Source organism: Hordeum vulgare, chromosome 3H, assembly GCF_904849725.1.
Source record: "Hordeum vulgare subsp. vulgare chromosome 3H, MorexV3_pseudomolecules_assembly, whole genome shotgun sequence".
NCBI classification, from domain to species: domain Eukaryota; kingdom Viridiplantae; phylum Streptophyta; class Magnoliopsida; order Poales; family Poaceae; genus Hordeum; species Hordeum vulgare.
Window position 1 is genome coordinate 512919048 of NC_058520.1, and position 19457 is coordinate 512938504.

At 44.0% G+C, this 19457-nt stretch overlaps 2 protein-coding genes and 1 long non-coding RNA gene across 3 annotated transcripts; 2 read left to right on the forward strand and 1 right to left on the reverse strand.

The window, feature by feature from the left end:
* The first annotated feature begins 8263 nt into the window (after positions 1-8263).
* Positions 8264-9983, forward strand: LOC123444591 (pentatricopeptide repeat-containing protein At1g55890, mitochondrial-like). Its single transcript, XM_045121371.1, has one exon. It carries the CDS (start codon positions 8336-8338, stop codon positions 9734-9736), a length of 1401 nt encoding a protein of 466 aa, XP_044977306.1. The 5' UTR covers positions 8264-8335; the 3' UTR covers positions 9737-9983.
* On the reverse strand, positions 9879-12865 carry LOC123444592. The gene is made up of 2 exons (XM_045121372.1): positions 12229-12865; positions 9879-12129 (listed from the first exon to the last, which is right to left on the reverse strand). The coding sequence occupies exons 1-2, from the start codon at positions 12609-12611 to the stop codon at positions 11925-11927; spliced, it is 588 nt and encodes a 195-aa protein (XP_044977307.1). The 5' UTR covers positions 12612-12865; the 3' UTR covers positions 9879-11924.
* Positions 12866-13967: 1102 nt separating this feature from the next.
* Positions 13968-17444, forward strand: LOC123444593. Its single transcript, XR_006631009.1, has 4 exons — positions 13968-14599; positions 14721-15803; positions 16581-17087; positions 17198-17444. It is a non-coding gene; the product is annotated as an uncharacterized LOC123444593 (long non-coding RNA).
* The last annotated feature ends 2013 nt before the right edge of the window (positions 17445-19457 follow it).

Genomic DNA, 19457 nt, shown 5'->3' on the forward strand with positions numbered 1-19457 from the left:
CGAAGATGTCAAACCGGTCAAGTTCCCCATGCCAACAAGATGCAAGCTTGATAGTGATCCCAATGGTAAAGCAGTGGATCAAAAGGTATATCGCTCCATGATTGGATCCCTCCTTTACCTTTGTGCATCCAGACCGGATATTATGTTGAGTGTAGGGATATGTGCACGGTTTCAATCCGCACCAAAAGAAAGTCATTACATGGCTGTTTAGCGAATCTTTTGATATTTGGCTCATACCCCAAACTTTGGCCTTTGGTATCCCAAAGGAGCAAACTTCAATCTAGTTGGCTATTCTGACTCAGATTGGGCAGGAGATTGTGTGGAGAGGAAGTCAACGTCTGGAGGATGCCAATTCCTTGGTCGCTCATTGGTAAGTTGGTCATCAAAGAAGAAGAATTGTGTGTCCTTATCATCCACTGAAGCTGAGTATGTGGCAGCTGCAAGTTGTTGTGCACAATTGCTATGGATGAGGCAAACTTTAAAGGATTATGGTGTCACTTGTGACAAAGTGCCTCTTCTATGTGACAATCAAAGTGCTATCAAGATTTCCCTCAACCCAGTGCAACATAGCAAAACCAAACATATTGATATTCGCCATCATTTCATTCGTGAACATATCAAGCTAGGTGATGTTGAGGTTCACTTCATCCACACTGAAGAGCAACTGCAGATATTTTCACTAAGCCTCTAGATGAAGCAAGGTTCCGGGAGTTAAGGCATGAGCTAAATATCATTGATTCAAGTAATGTGGATTGAAACTAGGCATGTTGCACCTCACTTTGCATTCCATCTTGGTCTAGATGTAGGCATGGACATAGGGGGAGTGTTGTTCTCTCAATGAACTTTCCCTCCCCCCGTTATGCATAAATCAATCTAGTCTTTCACTTTAGCCATTGTCAAATGGCACTTGTGCTTCAAAGACGAGCATTGGTCATGAACCCAAGGATAATTCTTCGCGGTGTCATACCATTGTCTCAAACATAGGTGGCCTCGGCCACCGCCCCTCCCCACCTTTCCTTCGTATAGAAGAAAAAGATATACAATGACAAGTCAGTACATATTTTTTGGTGCTATTTCTTTTACTTACTTGTCATTTGCCCAAGTTCTTCTCTTATCCTAGGCCGCGTTGTGTCATTTGCAGCGGTACTACCGCCAGGGGTAGCGGTACTACCGCCAGGACCCCAGCGGTACTACCGCCAGGGGTAGCGGTACTACCGCCAGGACCCCAGCGGTACTACCGCCAGGGGTAGCGGTACTACCGCCAGGACTCCAGCGGTACTACCGCCAGGGATAGCAGTACTACTGCCAGGATTCCCATCTAACATGACCTGCTAGGAAATTTTTAGGGCTGTCTCAAGGGGGAGCGGTACTACCGCCAAGACCCCAGCGGTACTACCGCTGCATCCAGCGGTACTACCGCCAGGTAGCGGTACTACCGCCAGGTCCACAGCGGTACTACCGCTGGCCCGTACCCCTTGGGCTATATAAAGGAGGGGGAGCCCGTTTTTCTCAGGCTCTTTCTTATTCCTCGCGGCTCCTCCCTCCCCTAGCCCGAAATCCCCCTGTTTCGATCTCTATTTGTGGAGCTCCTTCTCTCCGTTGGATTGGAAGGGTTGCTCCACGTCTCCTTCCTCCTCCAAGGGCCATGAATCCCGGTAAAGCTCCTCCCCTTCTTCTCTTGGTTGATCTTCTTGTTCTAGGGTTAGGAGCATTGGGGGTTTTGCATCCATGTCTTTGATCTTGTACCTTGTTCTTGGATGGCATGAAGGAGATATTTAAGGGGAGTGTAGGTCCTATGAATCGTCGCTGATTATTTTGCCATGCACTAGGATTTACTTGTTTTAGATCAAGCACTTGAACTATGTTTGGATTGGATCTAAAACTTGCTCTCTCTTGCCTAGGCATGTACTTATTTCGGTGATACCTGTGATCCTCATGCATGTAGAGCTGTGGTGGAGTTCTTAGTGTTCATATACAGTCCATGTCCCTCGTAAAAATCATGTAGCCCTATCCATGAGGTCTATTTTTTCTATCAGATCTGAAAGTCAAACCCGAGCGGTACTACCGCCAGGGGTAGCGGTACTACCGCTAGGACCCCCAGCGGTACTACCGCCAGGGGTAGCGGTACTATCCCCAGGAGGATTCACTGTGCATTCTTTTCATGTGCTTGGCAATGAGTGTTTATTTGTCTGGCCTTTCTAGTTCATTGCCTTGACTCTTTTTGTCGCCTCTTTTCGCTGTGTGTTTTGTGTCACAGGTGGTTCTCGCCGTTCGAACCCCCCACGGGACACGTAGTCAAAGCAGTATCGCAACCCAGAGGCTCCAGAGGGTTCTGCCACTTCAGGTCTGCAACCCAAAAAGCAGTCCTTCAAGAAGACCGCGAACAAGGACAAGGGGTCAATGTCCGCACAATGTCCCCCAAGGACTTTCTGCGGTTCCGCACTCATAACCATTATCTCCAAGAGAAGGTTGTGATCAAGAATGTTGACCATGTTTGGGCAAAGGATCACTGTAGGATCTACCATGATATTGTCATGCATTTCAAGAAGAACTATGTCCCCGTTCAGTGGATTGACCTAGCTCATCTTCAGCGGAACCTGGACTATTTTGGTGATGCCTTCTCTCTGATTGACAAACTAGGAATCAAGGACATCATCACTTTCAAGATGGATTTTGACCCCACTGTTGTTGCCTAGTTCTATGTCACGGTCCACTTCTCTCCTGATGAAGAACGCTCTATGGTATGGATGACTGGGACTCAGAAGATGACCGGTACCTGGCGTGAATTCATGGCATTCCTCAAGGTTGAGTGCCAGGGAGCTGACACTCCACTTGGGTCGCGTCCTCATGCTGCAGCCCCCACTGATAGGCCCCCAGCCAAGGACAGACTGCAACAACTCTATGTAAGGAAGGGTGTGCTCCCCAAGCATTTGGACATCATGTATCGGATCTTCCGCAACACCCTCTTCCCTCGCATTGGCTGAGATGCTGCTGCTCTGTGAGGAGGCTATGACTAAGGAGTCTGCCCCTCTTGATATTTCTAATGTGATGTTCACGGAGCTCTGGAACTGCATCATGATGCGTAAGGTTCCCATCTACGGGCCCTATCGGTTTGCTTATATTCGTCAGAAGTGGCAAGATACTTATCCGCAGGAGGAGCTCTACATTCAGTCTGACTACATTGTGCATGACCCTGTCAAGCTTCGCGTCAAGGATAAATGGGCCAACCCATCAACTTCCTCTCAGCCCATGGATACTGACACAGAGACTGCAGCTGATAGAGGAACTGCCTCTCAGTCTCGCTCTTCTGCCATGCCATCTTGGGCCATCAAACTGCAGGATAAGATGAAGACCCTATTCTGTATGCAGGCCAAGGGCCAGTACCAGGAGCACGTGGCTCAGAAGGAGAACCGCCAGAGGCACAAGCGTGTCCTAAGGACTCTTGATGTTGACATCTCCAGCGGATCAGAGGACGACATCACTCCAGAGGCTACTTGGATGCAGACTCAAGGTTACCAGTGGTCTGGCGCTGAGAAGGAAGAGGAGGAGCAGGACGATCAGGAGGGTACCGACGAGTCTGGCGATGCTGAGGATGAGGAGTAACCACCTGTGGCGTTAGGTGTGCCCCTTTTTGGTGTCTTGTGCCAAAGGGGGAGAGAGTCTAGGAGCTGGATTTACTTGCTTTCAGAATCGAACTTTGCTTTGCTTTGCTTTCTTTCGTGGTTTGCTTCGAACTTGGTTTGCTTCTAGTTTGCTATCGTTTGAGAGACATGAACTTATGTGAGATTTATTTCCATCATATGTTGTGAGTCATATGCCCCGTATTGTCATATATCTCTATCTTTTTGTTCTCATATTATTCTCTGTGCAAATCCGGTATTGTCATCAATCCACCAAAAAGGGGGAGATTGTTGGGGCATAGTTTATGCCTAAGTAATTTTGGTGATTGATGACAGTACCGTAAAGGACTAACCGTGTGTGTTAAGGTTTCAGATAACACACGTCAACGACACAAGACGACTCACCTCCTCATTCATGGAACGGAAGCACGACGCTCTCTACGATTCTCTTTATTTGAGTCATAGGAAAGCCGTACTATTAAGAGGGGAACCGTAGTGGAAAGGTTTGGGTGGAATCTATCTTTGCACGCGCACACTTCACATATTTTCCCTTACCTTCATCTTTGGAGCGGCCCCCGCCACTGTGTTTCTTTCCTCCTTGCAAAATGGTCCCCAGCGGTAGTACCGCTGGAATGCTAGCGGTAGTACCGCTGCAGCTGGCGGTAGTACCGCCCCTGGTCAGCGGTAGTACCGCTCCAGGAGCTTAGTACCGCCTGCCTAGCGGTTGTTCGTGGACGGACCTTTTTGCGAAGACTTTCTTGGCGGTGGTAGTGCTTTTGCACTACCCGGGGCCCAGCGGTAGTACCGCTGGGGCCAGCGATAGTACCGCTGCAACCAGCGGTAGTACCGCCCCTGGTCAGCGGTAGTACCGCCGGAGTGCCAGCGGTAGTACCGCTGTAGGCAGCGGTAGTACCGCTGGAGCTCGGGCAGAGAGTGGGAAAACGGTTGGATTTTCCCCCCCACTATATAAAGGGTTCTTCTAGCTATGGAACCTCATCTCTTACCTCCCCAAGCTCCATTGTTGCTCCCTAAGCTCAAAAGTGCCCGATCTCTCTCCCTAGCCAATCAAACTTGTTGATTCTTTAGGGATTGGTTGAGAAGGCCTAGATCCACACTTCCACCAAGAGAAAAGTTGATTCCCCCACCAATCCCTTGCGGATCTTGTTACTCTTGGGTGTTTGAGCATCCTAGACGGCTGAGGTCACCTCGAAGCCATATTCCATTGTGGTGAAGCTTCGTGGTCTAGTTGGGAGCCTCCAAGCTTTGTGTGGAGTTTGCCCCAACCTTGTTTGTAAAGGTTCGGTCGCCGCCTTCAAGGGCACCTATAGTGGAATCATGGTACCTTGCATCGTGCGAGGGCGTGAGGAGAATATGGTGGCCTTAGTGGCTTATTGGGGAGCATTGTGCCTCCACACCGCTCCAACGGAGACGTACTTCCTGTCAAAGGGAAGGAACTTCGGTAACACATCCTCGTCTCCATCGGTTCCACTTGTGGTTATCTCTAACATTTACTTTGTGTATGCTTATATTGTTGACTATATCTTACTTGTCTTAATAGCTCTCGTTGTTAGCTCCATTAGGGTTCACCTCATTGTCGTAATATTTGTGAACCTATATGTTGTTTACCTTAACTTGCTAAGATTAATTAAAAAGTGGTCGTTGTCTATTCACCCCCCCTCTAGTCAACCATATCGATCCTTTCAGAGACGAGAGTGGATCCATAGTGGTGTATTGCATTGGTGAATATGTGGACTCGTGTGCGCTATCCCACCTCAAAGAAAGAACTTGTAGTCGTAGTGTAGGTCAGCCAAGAGTCAAAGCTGGCTTGCTGCAATCAAACACCACAATCCTTTCATTGAAACATGATGCATATGTAGATAGTTCTGATGTAAGTCTTGCTGAGTACCTTTGTACTCACGGTTGCTTTATTTATGTTTTGCAGAGAAGATTTAGTCTCATTAAAGGTTTCTACACGATGTGTTCGATGTTGACCGGAATAGCTTGGGAATCCCAGACAGAGGTCTGGCTCCTTTGGTAGGGTCGTAGTAGCTTTTCAGGCTCTTCCAGCCACTTTTAGTAGATGTCTGTACCCAGACATGATTTGCTTCCGCTTGTTGTTTGTATGACTTGAGTGTCGGATCACGGGACCCCTGTTTGTAATAACACACTATGTTGATTCTTATGAGTCCTTAATAAAAGCTTGAGTCATAGAGTTATGTTGTGATGCCATGTTGTATCTACACATATCGTGCATATTGTGTGTATGTTATGGAATGCATTATATGTGTGGGATTCGACACCTAGTTGTGTGCCTTTAGTAGTACTCTTTACAGGGAAATGCCTCTTTGTCCTTCTATCGAGCCTTGGTAACTTGCTACTGCTCTAGACACATTGATTGATCGGCGTGTATCCTTCTTTGCTGCCGTGTCTGTCCCCTCGGGGAAATGTCACGCGATGTAATGGAGTCCTTGTAGCTTGCTATGACTCGTCTACACACGTTGTTGATCGACACCTGCCTTGCTGGGTTATGTATGCCTATCCCTGTACGGATGTACCGCTTGGGTTTATAACTAGTCATGTCGACCCGGGTTCTTTGTCGTTTGAACGCTAGCAACATATTCATATACGTGAGCCAAAAGACGCAAACGGTCCCGGCCAAGGTAAGGTGGCAGCCGTGGAGTTTACCGTGCGTGAGGCCGCAAAGTGATGTGATGTGTTACACGCTAGGTTCTTATGACTCACGATCGGGGTCCCGACACACGGTTTTTTCGTTCGATTTTTTTCTTTCGGTTTTTTTTCATGAAAAAAAAATCGTCAAAACTTATCAACATGGGATCTAGTTTTGAAGATCTCGACGCGAGAAAGTCAACGACGAAAACGGTTCGAGATTTGAACGCACGGTTTAGGAGATAAAATGTTTTGAAAATACGGATCTACGAAAAAAAGGAAAAACCCCAGTTGTCACAACCTGTGATGGTGGAAGTAATCGTTGGAAGATGTATTCGTTAACTAGTGATTTCGAACTAACTGCAGGTTACGCATAGCGGGGGGGCCTTTAGGGGTCACTTTTGGTGCCTTGGGAGCACGTCAAGGTGCCTCTAGCCGCCGCTAGTTGTCGCATGTTGGGCACTTCCTCTATATTTCGTTTATTTTCATATTTTTGTTTGATTTTTGGATTTTAGATTATTATTTTTCTGTTTTTTTTACATTTTGGTGTTTCTTAGGTTTTGAATTGAAATAAGTTTCGTGAATTTTTTTGGAAAAAAATTACGCTTCTAAAAAAGAACATCTCGTCGTGACATAAATTTGCTTCCGCAAGAAGCATAACTATGCTTCACCAAAAAGAAAGAAAAACTCTACTTCAGTGAGAAGCGCAAATATGCTTCTTGTGGAGTCACATACTACTTGAAAAGGGAAAAATCCGTGCTTCCACAAAAAACACAAAAATTCTTCTCATGAAGGCACTGATGTGCTTCTGCGAGAAGCACATCATTCACAAGATGCACATATTTGCTCCTCGTGTAGACACGGATTTCCTTTCGTGAAAAATACACAACGATGCTTCTCAATAAGTGAAAAAACCTTGCTTCCTGTGGAGGCACAATTTGCTTCCGCGACAAGAAAAATTGTGCTTCTCGAAAAGGGAAAAAAGTAAGAAGAAATGTGCTTTTAGCTCGAAAATCCTATTCTACTCCCGAGCTCAAATGATCCCTCGTGAAAAGTAAAATCGAAAATAATAATAAAAAAGTTAAAAAAATCTGAATTTTTTGTCTTAAACTTTGAAAATTGTTGTACATGCGTACCAAAGTTCAGCACGAAATAACATTCGTGGAAGTGGCGACGGAAAAAACAAAATCAACAATCCAAAATGTATTCAAAACTAGAACTTTTGGAGTATTGACTTTCACAAATGTTATTTTGAGCTGAAATTTTACAAGCATACAAAACATTTGTAAAAGTTTACCAAAAAAATTCATTTTTTAAAAAAAATTAACTAAATTTTAGATTTTACTGTTCATGAGGGAGCATATGAGCTCGGGAGCAAAAACTCCATGTCCCTTCTTGCTCTATTTTATATTTTTGTTGTTATTGATTTTATTTTTTTCTATTTTTTTCCTTTTTATGGATTTTTCGTTAAATAAGTTCGTTAAAACCTATTAATATGAAATCAGTTTTAAAGATTTCAACATAAGAAATTCAATGATGAATCGGGATTTAGACACATGGTTTAAGAGATAAAACATTTTAAATAAAAAATTCTTTAAAAAGTGGAAAAACTCTCAGGCTGTGACAGTGTACTCGTGAACGTCTGATGACGTGGAGTAAACTTTTGAAGGACAACTTTTAACTTTTCTTTTTTTGAGGGGAGCATTAAGTACTTCCATTTATCTAGATATAAATGTATGTAGTCATGTTTTAATATTTAGATACATTTGAGGGGAGCATAACATTTAAGACAAGCATTTTGGAACAGAGGGAGTACTACTTTTTTTAGTAAAGCTTTTAATTAGTGAGGCGGCAAATAGGACCGGCCTGTGCATCAGAGGCTTTCTTTGTGCCTGGGCTGGGCTAGTCTGAGCTTGATTGGGAGACGGTCAGACGGGCTAACATTTTGACGGCCTAATTAAGAAGCAATGCATCAAAATGAGCGGGGAAACCCTCGTTCGCCCATTCCGCTCCTCTCGCTCCCATCCGCCCCCACCCGCCGCCTTCCCATGGCCGCCGCCGCCGCCGCCCGGGCAAACAGCCTCTCCCGCATCTTCTCCTCCTCCTCGCCAGTCGTAAAACCACCCAAGCGCAATCCCAAGGCCAGGCGCGCGCCGACGCCGACGCCGAAACCGCCCGCCGCCGATGCCAACCCCATCGCGGGCCAGAAGCTCCCGAAGCCACTCGGCGCACAGCCCGCCGCCAAAGCTGAATCCGACGCGGACCACAAGCTCCGGAAGCCCCTTGACGATACCCTCATGGCCATCATCCGGCAGCGCGACCCTGACAAGCTGGTCTCCGACTTCGTCCAAGCGTCAACCGTGTCGTCGCGCTTCCGCGACCGGCAACGCGTGTACGAGGTAGCGGTGAGCCGTCTCACTTCCTTCGGCCGACAAGACGCCATCGAGACCATCCTCGAAGCACAGAAGCCATTCCTCGAGACCTCAACCGAGGGATTCGCCACGCGCCTCATCCGCCTCTACGGCCGTGCCTCCATGCCATCCCACGCTGCCGCAACCTTCCATGAACTTCCTGCGCACCATAAATCCACCATGACATTCAACTCCGTTCTTTCCGCGTACGCCGAAGCCGGAGATTTTGACAGGCTCACTGCTGCATTCCAGGAGATCCCAGCCACCCACCCCTCGATTGTTCCCAGCGTATCCTCTTACAACATACTCATCCGTGCATTGTGCCAGAAGTCTGACATCTCAGCTGCTCTTGACACTGTCCTTCTCATGGAGAAGCAAGGTGTTACACCTGACATTATTACTTTCAACACACTGCTGAATGGGTTTTGCAACAATGGCCACACGGATGAAGCAGAGACAGTATGGGAGATGATGAAGGAGAGGAATTTGGAGCCAGATGCAAAGTGCTACAATGCCAAGCTGCGGGGTTTGGTTGCACAAGGGAGGATTGATGATGCAGCTGCTGTGCTTGAGAGATTGGAGAAGGACGGGCCAAAACCCGATACAGTATCCTACAATGAGATGGTTCGAGGATATTTGAAAGAAGGGAGGTTACAGGAGGCCAAGAAGCTGTATGATGATTTGGTAAAAAATCAGTGTGCCGCAAATAAGGGAACATATGAGACTCTCGTGCCACACCTTTTGCAGGCTGGTGATCTGGATTGTGCACTGAGGTACTGTTATGAAATGTTTAGTGGCAAAAGGAGCTGTAGAGTGGAGTGTGACGTGCTGCAGGATGTAGTGAATGCTTTGGTAGATGCATCGAGGGTGGAGGAGGCTGCCAAGCTTGTTGAGCTCGGGCGGAAGAAGTACTACTCCCGAAAGGGTTTGAGGATGCCAGATAGTACAAAAGGCAGTGAATTAAGAGCTGAAACTGACGAGGAAGAAGCAATATCAGAAGAAAAGGAGTGTGAAACGGAACACGAGGCTGAAAAGTAAAATTCATAGGTCAGGCTTTGACTGATGCATGCCAAATTTCACCATGACCTGTTTTACTCAGTTTCTCTGTTGGCATGATGGAACAAGAAGTGCAAGTTAAAGTAGTGGTTTAACTAGTTTAATAAGGTATTGGTTAAGCTTGCCCTGTGCTGTAATGCTTATTGAAAATCTATTTATCCATTTTAGAAGAGATCCACAGGAAGTCTTCATTCTTATGGCAATGCCTTGCTTGTGCTGACTTTTCTCATTGCATCCAATTCCTTGTATGAATCTAATATTACCTCCGTCCCAAATTAGTTGCCTTATATTTGTCTAGATACGGATGTAAACCTGTCTAGATACATATGTGTGTAGACAAATCTGAGTCAACAAATTTGGGACGGAGGAGTATTTGTGTTTGGAAACATCCTCGTGTACTTTATGGATACTTTTATTTTCTAGCCATTGATGATTCAACTGTTAGCTCTGTGATGAAGATAAACACATACCTCCCACTTTGTTGATTCTTATTGTTTATTATAGTATTTCTCTTTGAAGCATGGACAATGCAAATGTTATGACATACATGAAGCTAAAAGGTATTGGATCAATGATTAGCTTTGATAGTAGTTTGTCAGGTCTCAGGTTACTAGTTTACCAAACAAGAAGTCAATAGTTGTAGCTCCATTCCAGAATGGATTCGTTGTATTGTTGAGTACTATTTTCATTTGCTGTAGTGAGCTTTGTTTTTCACCATTTTTGAACTGATCTTCGTATTGATCATATAACGAGCTAGTAGAGTTGTAAAGCAAACAAGGAAGAATTGTATGAATTACGATAGTAGGTGAACTACTGGTTTCTCGTCAGATTCTTGCTTTCTAAGAAGATGGTAGGAGCTGACCTCCTTTAATCAAGAATATACACAGAATGCACTTTAGCATTTACCATATTTACTCGTTTGAATAAAGGCTGTGTTTTTTGTCATGAAATTGACTTCAGTACGAAACCTCTAGGCTTTGAGACTATCCTGATATTTCTTCCGAGAGTTCAAACTATGAAAAAAATTAAGCATGTAATCAAATAAACAATAGTTTTGTGGTTATATCAAAATACCGATAGTGTTGTCAAATAATCAAATAAACAATAGTTTTGTGGTTATATCAAAATACCGATAGTGTTGTCAAATGTTAGGACTAGAATCATGTATGAAGTAAGTATTACCTGTACAACGCCGGCAATCTTACTCTTTGTGCATTTCTTTTAATTAGAGGTAGTGAGCCACCCCAGGTTCGAGCCTTGGTGGGTTGACAGGTTGATGCTGCACCTTATCACCCGACGAGTGCTCAGTGCTGTGCTTTCCATTTGTTCATGTCAAACTTAGCATATCTGGCAGGAGATTGTTACTTTCTGTGTGCTGTTCAGAAGGTTATTATTCAGGCCTTCGGCACGTCAGTTTCCTAATGTTGATGTACAAAGCTTGCTTCTTACTGAAGCTATGAGAAACATTTTGTACTCAAGGCCATTTATAGGTAAGTTTCCTGATGTACAATGCGCAAAGCTTTTGTTCTTATAGTTTCTTATCTTTGGTAGTTAGTCATTTCAGATTGCTGTCATATAAAATTGCATCTTTTTACCTGGTGTATTTTGGGAATTTGGCGCTCCCAATTTTATTGGTGAAACTGACCACAATCAGGAAGGTGCTGCAAGTCCCGATGGTTCAAAACAATCAGGAAGGTGTTGTAAGTCCCAAAAAATACTAAACAATGCCAGAACATAATCTGTTACAATCTCCAACTCACAAGAGCCCATTTTTCCCTGTTGGTTGTGGGGTGATGATGATGATGATGATGATGATGATGATGTTCTGCTGTCTTTGCTATATCTGCCTGCAGGAACACTTGGGTCGTCTATCCTTTTAGCTTACTAGCTATTCGAGTTCGATGTAAGAACCACATGACTGCATGAGAATATGCTTCTTTTGCATATTATTACTCCCATGACATTTCAAATGTACACAGATTTGGTCGCTTTTCTTGCTTACAGAGTACTTTTATTCTCCTAAAAAAAGAGTACCTATGTTCATTGGTTGTCAATTATAGCGTCTGGACTGAATGTCTCCACTGTTGTTGGGGAAAATTTGCTACAGGACACCGTTATTTTCCGGTGTTTGCCAAAACACACCGCTTAATTGTGGCTTTGCCAGGTACCATTATAATTTTGTGGCACGTTTGTCAGAACACACTGGATGTCCCAAAACGGAAAGTTCTTCACTGAAATCTTTGAAATTGACACAATCTTTGTCTAGAACTTTCAATTCGTCCCTAATTGGATGCCAAACTTGTGTCCCATTATCGCCAAATTCAGCATACGCACACACCCGGACATTAATTCTAGTAGCTGAACTACTGTCCATCCTATGAAAATTAATAGGACATGAATTAGAGACTATACTACTATCAATTCACATTCAATCCAATTGAGAGCAATTAAGAAGGGAATTAGGGATGAATTACCTGTCAGGCACCCAGGTCAAGTTGCCGTCCATCACTGCCGGTTTCGTCGCAAGTGAGGGCGCCGGTGCGGACGGCCGGTGCGTCCTGGTCTCCTCGCGGAGCGGCACGGCTCCTGTACACGCCGTTCGCCATTGGTGCCTGGCCGGCGACGCAGGGGACAGGAACGGGAGGGTGATGCAGGACGGAGGACGGGGATGGAGAGAGATGGCGTTGAGGGGGACGGGGACGGCGAGATCAGGCGTTGATGGGGCAGCGGCAGGGCGGCCTGCGAGGTCGGGCGACGCCGCCCGCTTGGGTTCCTCCTTGCGAAATCGGCCCGTTCGTCTTAGTAGTTCCTGCCTTCGTGGGAGATGAACACTTGGAAGAAAGAAGCCTGCGTACATATCTCCAAGGGTAAGATTGTAATTTCATATGAGAAAAGTCAACCCTTCCGTTTTGGACGTACGGTGTGTTCTGGCAAACGTGGCACGAAATTATAATGGTACCTGGCAAAGCCACAATTGAGCAGTGTGTTTTGGCAAACGTCGTAAAATAACGGTGTCCTGTAGCAAATTTTACCCTGCATAGCTAGGGTGCATATAGCCAACACGAAACACACATATATAAACACACTATCAAATAACAAAGTCATGAAAGGCCAAAGTTATGCCTAAGTAAGGAAAAAGAAAAGAAAAATTGAAGCAATACAAATTACAATAACGACCATATCTGCATCAATCATATTTGGTCGCCATAAGGACACTGAAAAAGGTTCTTCAACATCAACCCTTTCATGAAGGGAATGGCGCTCAAGCGCAACCGTCATCGAATCTAATCAGATCCAACCACCAAAGGCTAGATTTTAGTTTTTTATTCTTGAAGAACAAGCCAGAGCATACCTGAGTAATACCTTTAGGAAGGGAATGACCCTCAAGGGTCAACGTCAAGATGTTTCCTCAATACCGTCAAGTATCAATTCTTGGAAGTACCATCTGCTTTTCACCTAGGATTCAAATAAAACTCACACAAGGCTATTTTTTATGGAATAATTCTTGCATTACTCAATCATAACACTAGAGTCACGCTTAACAATGTCTAGAACAGGCTTTGGACCAGATCCAAGCCACACATCAGTTCGGCCTTGTGATATACCAAAATTTGTCATACCGTGGCTAGATGATTTTTGAGTTAGGGAAATATGAGTAATACAAGGCTTTAACAAGCTCATTGTCATTATCTAAATTCCACTTTCCTTTGTTCTAGCCTCTTCCACGGGATGTGCTTGAGCTATCCACATGATCCATATTTGCACAAAAAAGAAAGAATACAAATGAGCTGGAATAAATATATGAAAGGGAACAAATGTAAATGAGATGCAATTGTAGCTTATTTAAAAAAAGAAGAAACCTAATAGGAGAATATGAACAAGTACAAATAACTTATTTGTCCACTCGTTCGAGGTTGAAATGGTGGGATAATACATAGAGGAATGATGCCACTAACTTTTTCAATGACATGTTCCTTAACCCTTGAGGCCACCGACATCTCTTACCATCTCACATAATTTCTCTTGTAAATGTCGCTAGACTCCTAGTCAGGACGAAGCCATCCACGTCGCCGCAATAACGTTATGAATAGTGTTGTCGTGCTCTCATGCCACCGCCTGTGAATTCCTTACCCCGCCGGGGCACCTTAGTAATTTCACGTATAGGAGTATAAAAGTCAGCCGCTCCCGTGGAGGAACCCATCGCCCGCTCCCGCACTCTCCTCCCCCTGCTGCCCACTCTTCTCTTCGCCGCCCCCTCCCGTGAAAACCCTAGCCGCCGCCGCCGCCGCCGCCCGCCGCCGTCGCGGATGTCTCTCCCACCCCCCTCGTCATCCCCACCGACATGTCGGAGTTCGTGGCCGGCCGTCGCACGACGTCAGGCTGTGGCGCGGTTGGTCGAGGCGGAGATGCCATCGCGCGGGGTCGTCGTCGAGCGGGCCGTGAGGAGAGGGAGTAGAGGGAGGGAAGAGTGGGAGGCGCGAGGATGGAGTTGGGACTCGCCAGCCATGCGGTGCTAGCGGTGGAGGACTCCAGATCCCTTGTCTCCCCGGGTGCCTTGCTCGTCATCGACCTCCCCGGGTGCTTCTCTCCCCAAATGGTGCCTACATGCCCAAGCGTCGGCGAAGAAGATGAGAGGGAGAGAGAGAAGGAAGGAGAGGAGGGAGAAAGAGAGGAAAGAGGAGAGGGAGGTGCTCCGGAAAGAGGAGAGGGAGGTGCTCCGGTCCCTCGAGGCGCCGCCCCCAGGAGCTCTCAACGCCTCCCGAGGACCTCCTTTCCTTCAGTGCCCCGAGTAATGCTTGATCTCATATGTCCATGCAGATGCTGAGCAGAGGGCCAAACCTCAAGGTGAGATTCTTCAACCTAAAAATGTGGCTTCTATTTCCATGAAAGCATTCACATCTGAATCTTTTTTTTGCCCCCCCCCCCCCCCCCACCTTATTGACTTGATTCAATTTTGATTCTGCAGTGTGGATATGGTTGCCATTTATCAGCGATGATAATGTATTTGTTTCCAGGGATGCAGCAACAAGCACAAATAACTTTGCTCGCATGCTTTCATCTTTTTGTTATTCTCTGTACATTTGTTCCAGAAAAAAAATCCCTCTATACACGGCTTAAGGTGGAGGCTCACACGCTCAGTGCAGGTTGTCAAAGCCCTCTTTTATTGTTGTGCTATTGGTCAGCTTGCAGGGTGCAGCAGCCTGGAGAGATGGTCGATGGCACACCTGTGAAGCAGCACCTATGAAGCAACAATAAACACGTCTGATGCCAACATGCCAAGATGAGCTTCTCGCCCAATCCCTCTTTCTGTATATATGCAAGCTTGTGTGATGTTCTCTTTCTGTATATATGCAAGCTTGTGTGATGTGCTCTGCTTCCCCTTACTTTTCCAGTTAATGGATCTCTCACTGAACAGAGCATGTTCTTTAGGTTGACGGCATAAATAATATAGCTAAATTATCTTCATCATAATAATATAATTGTTGGCACTGTCAATGATCCATTAGACAACCCTATGGAATATTTCTATATTTTTGTGCACCAAGGGATTTTCAGGGATTTCAAGGAATATAATGATTTGTTGTTGTTTTCTTAGTTAGCGGCTTTAGTTCTTGATTATCTTTTTCCGAACCCTGTTAAGATGGAAATATACGTTGATGCTGCCACTGGCTCATACCGTTGCTTCCTAAGTCATCCAAGGTGATAACTGAATTCTTCTATACCACATAGCAGATTCAGGAGTCCTCCTCTCCCCCTCTCACTCATCTCTTTTGATTTAGCCTCCTCAAATCCTTCTCTTGCTATGTGAAATTCTCTTTTATCCATGCCTACATGGCGTTTGACAGAACTCCTATCAGGATTTTGATAGTAGAATGTGGTATCGGGCTGGTGTTGCGGTTCATCCAGCTTCAAGGGAAAATATCGTGCATAAATGTGTACTATTCATTATTCAGGTCAAATGAGTGATACTATCATTTTTGTATCGGCTTCCAGCGAGGATGATTTTTATGTGCACGGTCACGATGTCGACTCATGTCTAATCCTGAAGGTGAATCTATTTGTTTGCAATTTAGATGTTATATCAGTATGCAAGTGAATTTGTGGCTAATACCAGAATTGGTATTTTTTTCATGTTTGTCTTCCTTTCAACCTGATGCATGTGCATAATGCTCGTTGATGACTATTCCTTGTTTTTTTTATCACATGTACGCCATGGTTATCCGGAATTATTTTATTGCTATTGCTAATGTCATGTTACGGTCTTTCAATGGATGTTGGGGCTATCTACTACACCCACCGTAGAGGAGGCATCGGCCTAGATACTGATTGAGTTTTATCCATCTGTTAACCACCTACCTGAAAATGGTATGAAAAGATCTATGGCTAATTGTTCAGACACTGGAGTAGAAAAGGCTTTAATTTGGTCTCAATTTTATTCTATTATGCTTAGATATCAAGTTTATAGCATGTGAATTCTAAACAGCAGCAACTAAATGATGTGCTCAATCACTGCCTATCTACTCCTTAACTACATATGTTCTAATTTTGTGAATGCTTGAAAAATGATGAAATCCTATTTTACCGAGAAACAGAGCAAAAATGTATATATAGTGCATACAAAATTTAGTTAAGATTGTATTCAGACGATATGGTACATATATAGAGCATACAAAATTTAGTTAAGATATATTGTAAGAGATATTATTCATGAGCTGTTTTCTTACTTCGAGTAAGCTTGAAACTGATGGTCTCAGTTGGTTTGTGTATTAACTTTGTTCAGAACCTGAATATATAAAAACTGAGTAGAGGGTCGCCTTTTGTGCAGGAATTTGCAGCATGTCTGACCCATTTTTGCAGCAGTGTTAAGCCATTGATGCGTGCTTTAATTGTCAACTTCATTTTTGGAAGTGCATACTCCATTGAGGAATGTAGCATTTACAATGATATAAATTGGAAAGCAAATTCCATGATTCTGTTAAGTGTCAACTTATCAGCATTTCCATCTCATTTTTAAGCTCCATTGTTCTTGTGGAAAGGATACACACTTCTCCCCGCATCATGTATCATGTTTGTCAAGGTTATATTGTTCCAGTTTGCTTTGTTTGCACATATGGAGGTACTCAACACAGTACACAACTCTGTAGCATGCAGATGCTTTCTTATTTGGCCTCCTTGGTTAGTGCTTGATGATTCATTTGACAGCAGACCCCACCCACCAGGAAGCAACCACAAGCGGCTCGGCTACTCCGGCATCATGGGCACCACTTTCCCCCGAAGACCACATGCCCGGCGACGAATCTGGCAAGCATGGGTGCGCACCTCCAGCAACTAGGTAAGTGATTCTACCTTTCAATTGCATTCTTATTTTTATTTTCTCTGTATATATACACAGTTTTCAAATTCTATTTGTTTGCCACTGAAGCTTATGTTTTCCTGTTCCAGAATTGAGTGCGTAGGAAACTTATGGCTTATGGCTCTCCTTGATGACCATCACCTCATAACCACAACCATCTACATGATACCTACCGGCTATATACTATGCTCATTGTAAATAATCTATTATCAATTTACAACAGTATATAGCAACACTGTATTTCTACTTATGCTCATTGTAAACTTCTTAGAACGCTGTGTATCAACACTGAGTTCTCTTATAACACTATGTCAGCACTAAAATTATATTTACTTATGGTATGCAGTTATCAAGTAATGCCATTATTTCCTTTTAATGAATCATGATGCCATGTAGTCAGATAAAAATATATATAGATAAAAATATATATCTATTAGACTGTCACATACACATGCTTACAATGCTTGGCTTGCCAATGTTTTTTGCGCCATGGGCGCAACGGGTCATCTAGTATATGAAACGTTCTTCTATCTAGACAAAGTTGATTTATACACACAACGCCACTCTCACCAATTAGTTGATACAAGTGGCATTCTCTTAGCTCTCTAGTTTAACTCTCATTTCTATTTGCAAATATTTTCTCACATAAGGTAATGCAAACACACCCATGCATAATAGTATGCAATCATAATGGTATTCGTGAGATTAAAAATGCTACGTTTGTCCTTCCACGTCTCGTGGAAGACGCCATAACTAAAAAGTACAATACACGATATAAGCATAAGGAAATGGCACCTAATTAAGTTTATATTATTTTCTTTCCAAACATGGACCAAACATGTAATGATACATACTAGTTCAGACTGCAAATGAACAATTAAGCTTAACACGCAAGATAATAACAACACAGTTGTAATACATATTAACCATTGGTTGAAGAGAAAACAATCTCAACTAGTTAAACATGGACGAAAATACCCACAAGGAACTGACCATTAAGCAAATATATAAGCTAGTTAAACGGTCTCAAGGTTTGCGGGTTTACCTATGTCTTGTTTGGTCTATGACAAAGGATGAGAGTTGTATTGGAAAGGGAAGATCTATTGCTCCCTTGTCTAGTAGCTTGCAAAAACAAGGTCTTGAAAAATAGCAATCACCAGAGAGTTTTTTAGTGAGCTCATACAATTGATCTATATAACACATATGTCCTAGAACCGCCTAATTTTTAACTAGCTACATGCCTACCTAGAATCACCCAGGTCTTCAAGTATTGATGCTTTATCTATGAATATTTACTAGAATCATGTATTAATTTACTAACAATATTTTAGTCAACAAAACTGCAACTTCTTGACAAGAATTAAAATAAAGAAGCTCAAGTTTTTCTACTAGTAAAACACCACCATCTAAAGAAGAACAAAACCGAACCCTAGCGAATTAAAGCAAGGTTAGGTACTGCTCTTGTTCATTGGCATACACTAAGTGAAACTAGTATTGATCTATTTGCATTAACTATTAAAGAGATCAATAATAGATAAACCCTCACTTGTGTAACTTGTCCAGAGGGTGTTGGTTTGGATATTAGATGTGCAGGTGGGGAAGTTTGAGTGAATCCTAGATTAGATTAGTAATACATTTTTTACTTCAGTTACTTACTAAAGCAAGAAAAGATCAAAGGACAAAGATGGACTAATAACCCTAACCTCATAGGATCTGCATGTGGAGCTTGATGGAGAAGGAATGTATGGCATAGAAATCCGGAGTGTACTCCTCGCCAGCGGCTTCAACGGTCCATCCTCTTCGACATGGGCTCCTAGCGGACAGACGACTCGCATGGCGGGGATGTGGTCGTACTGGACGAGGAGGAAGGAATCACGGGAAGGCAGAGGGAGCCAATCGTGGTGTTGCTAAATGAGGAGGAGGGAATCGTGGAGGTGGCAAAGTTAGATGGCGAGGAGGGGATCGTGTGGGAGGAGGTGGGTTCATGGGGAGGAGTAGAGGGTAATGCAACCCTTTAGGGCCTCTTTGATTCGTAGGATTTTGAAAACGTAGGAATAGGAAAATTATAGGGTTGGAGTGGCATGTTGATGTATATATGCAACTTTATTCTTGTAGACATTGTTAGGCCTCCAAGTGCAGAGTTTTGTAGGACAACAAGAAATTTCTTTCAAGTGGATGACCTAAGGTTTATCAATCCGTGGGAGGTGTAGGATGAAGATGGTCTCTTTAAAATAACCCTCCAATCAAATACAGGAAATCTCGTGTCTCCCAACACACCCAATACAATGGCAAATTGTATAGGTGCACTAGTTCGGCAAAGAGACGGTGATACAAGTATAGTATGGATAA

What these genes read in the sequence shown, in the direction of transcription:
- LOC123444591 (XM_045121371.1), top strand. Translation starts at nt 8,336, where the DNA reads ATGGCCGCCGCCGCCGCCGCCCGGGCAAACAGCCTCTCCCGCATCTTC.
- LOC123444592 (XM_045121372.1), bottom strand. Translation starts at nt 12,611, where the DNA reads ATGTACGCAGGCTTCTTTCTTCCAAGTGTTCATCTCCCACGAAGGCAG. An exon ending in TTGACCTGGGTGCCTGACAG is followed by an intron (nt 12,130 to 12,228) that starts GTAATTCATCCC and finishes TAATTTTCATAG; the next exon opens with GATGGACAGTAGTTCAGCTA.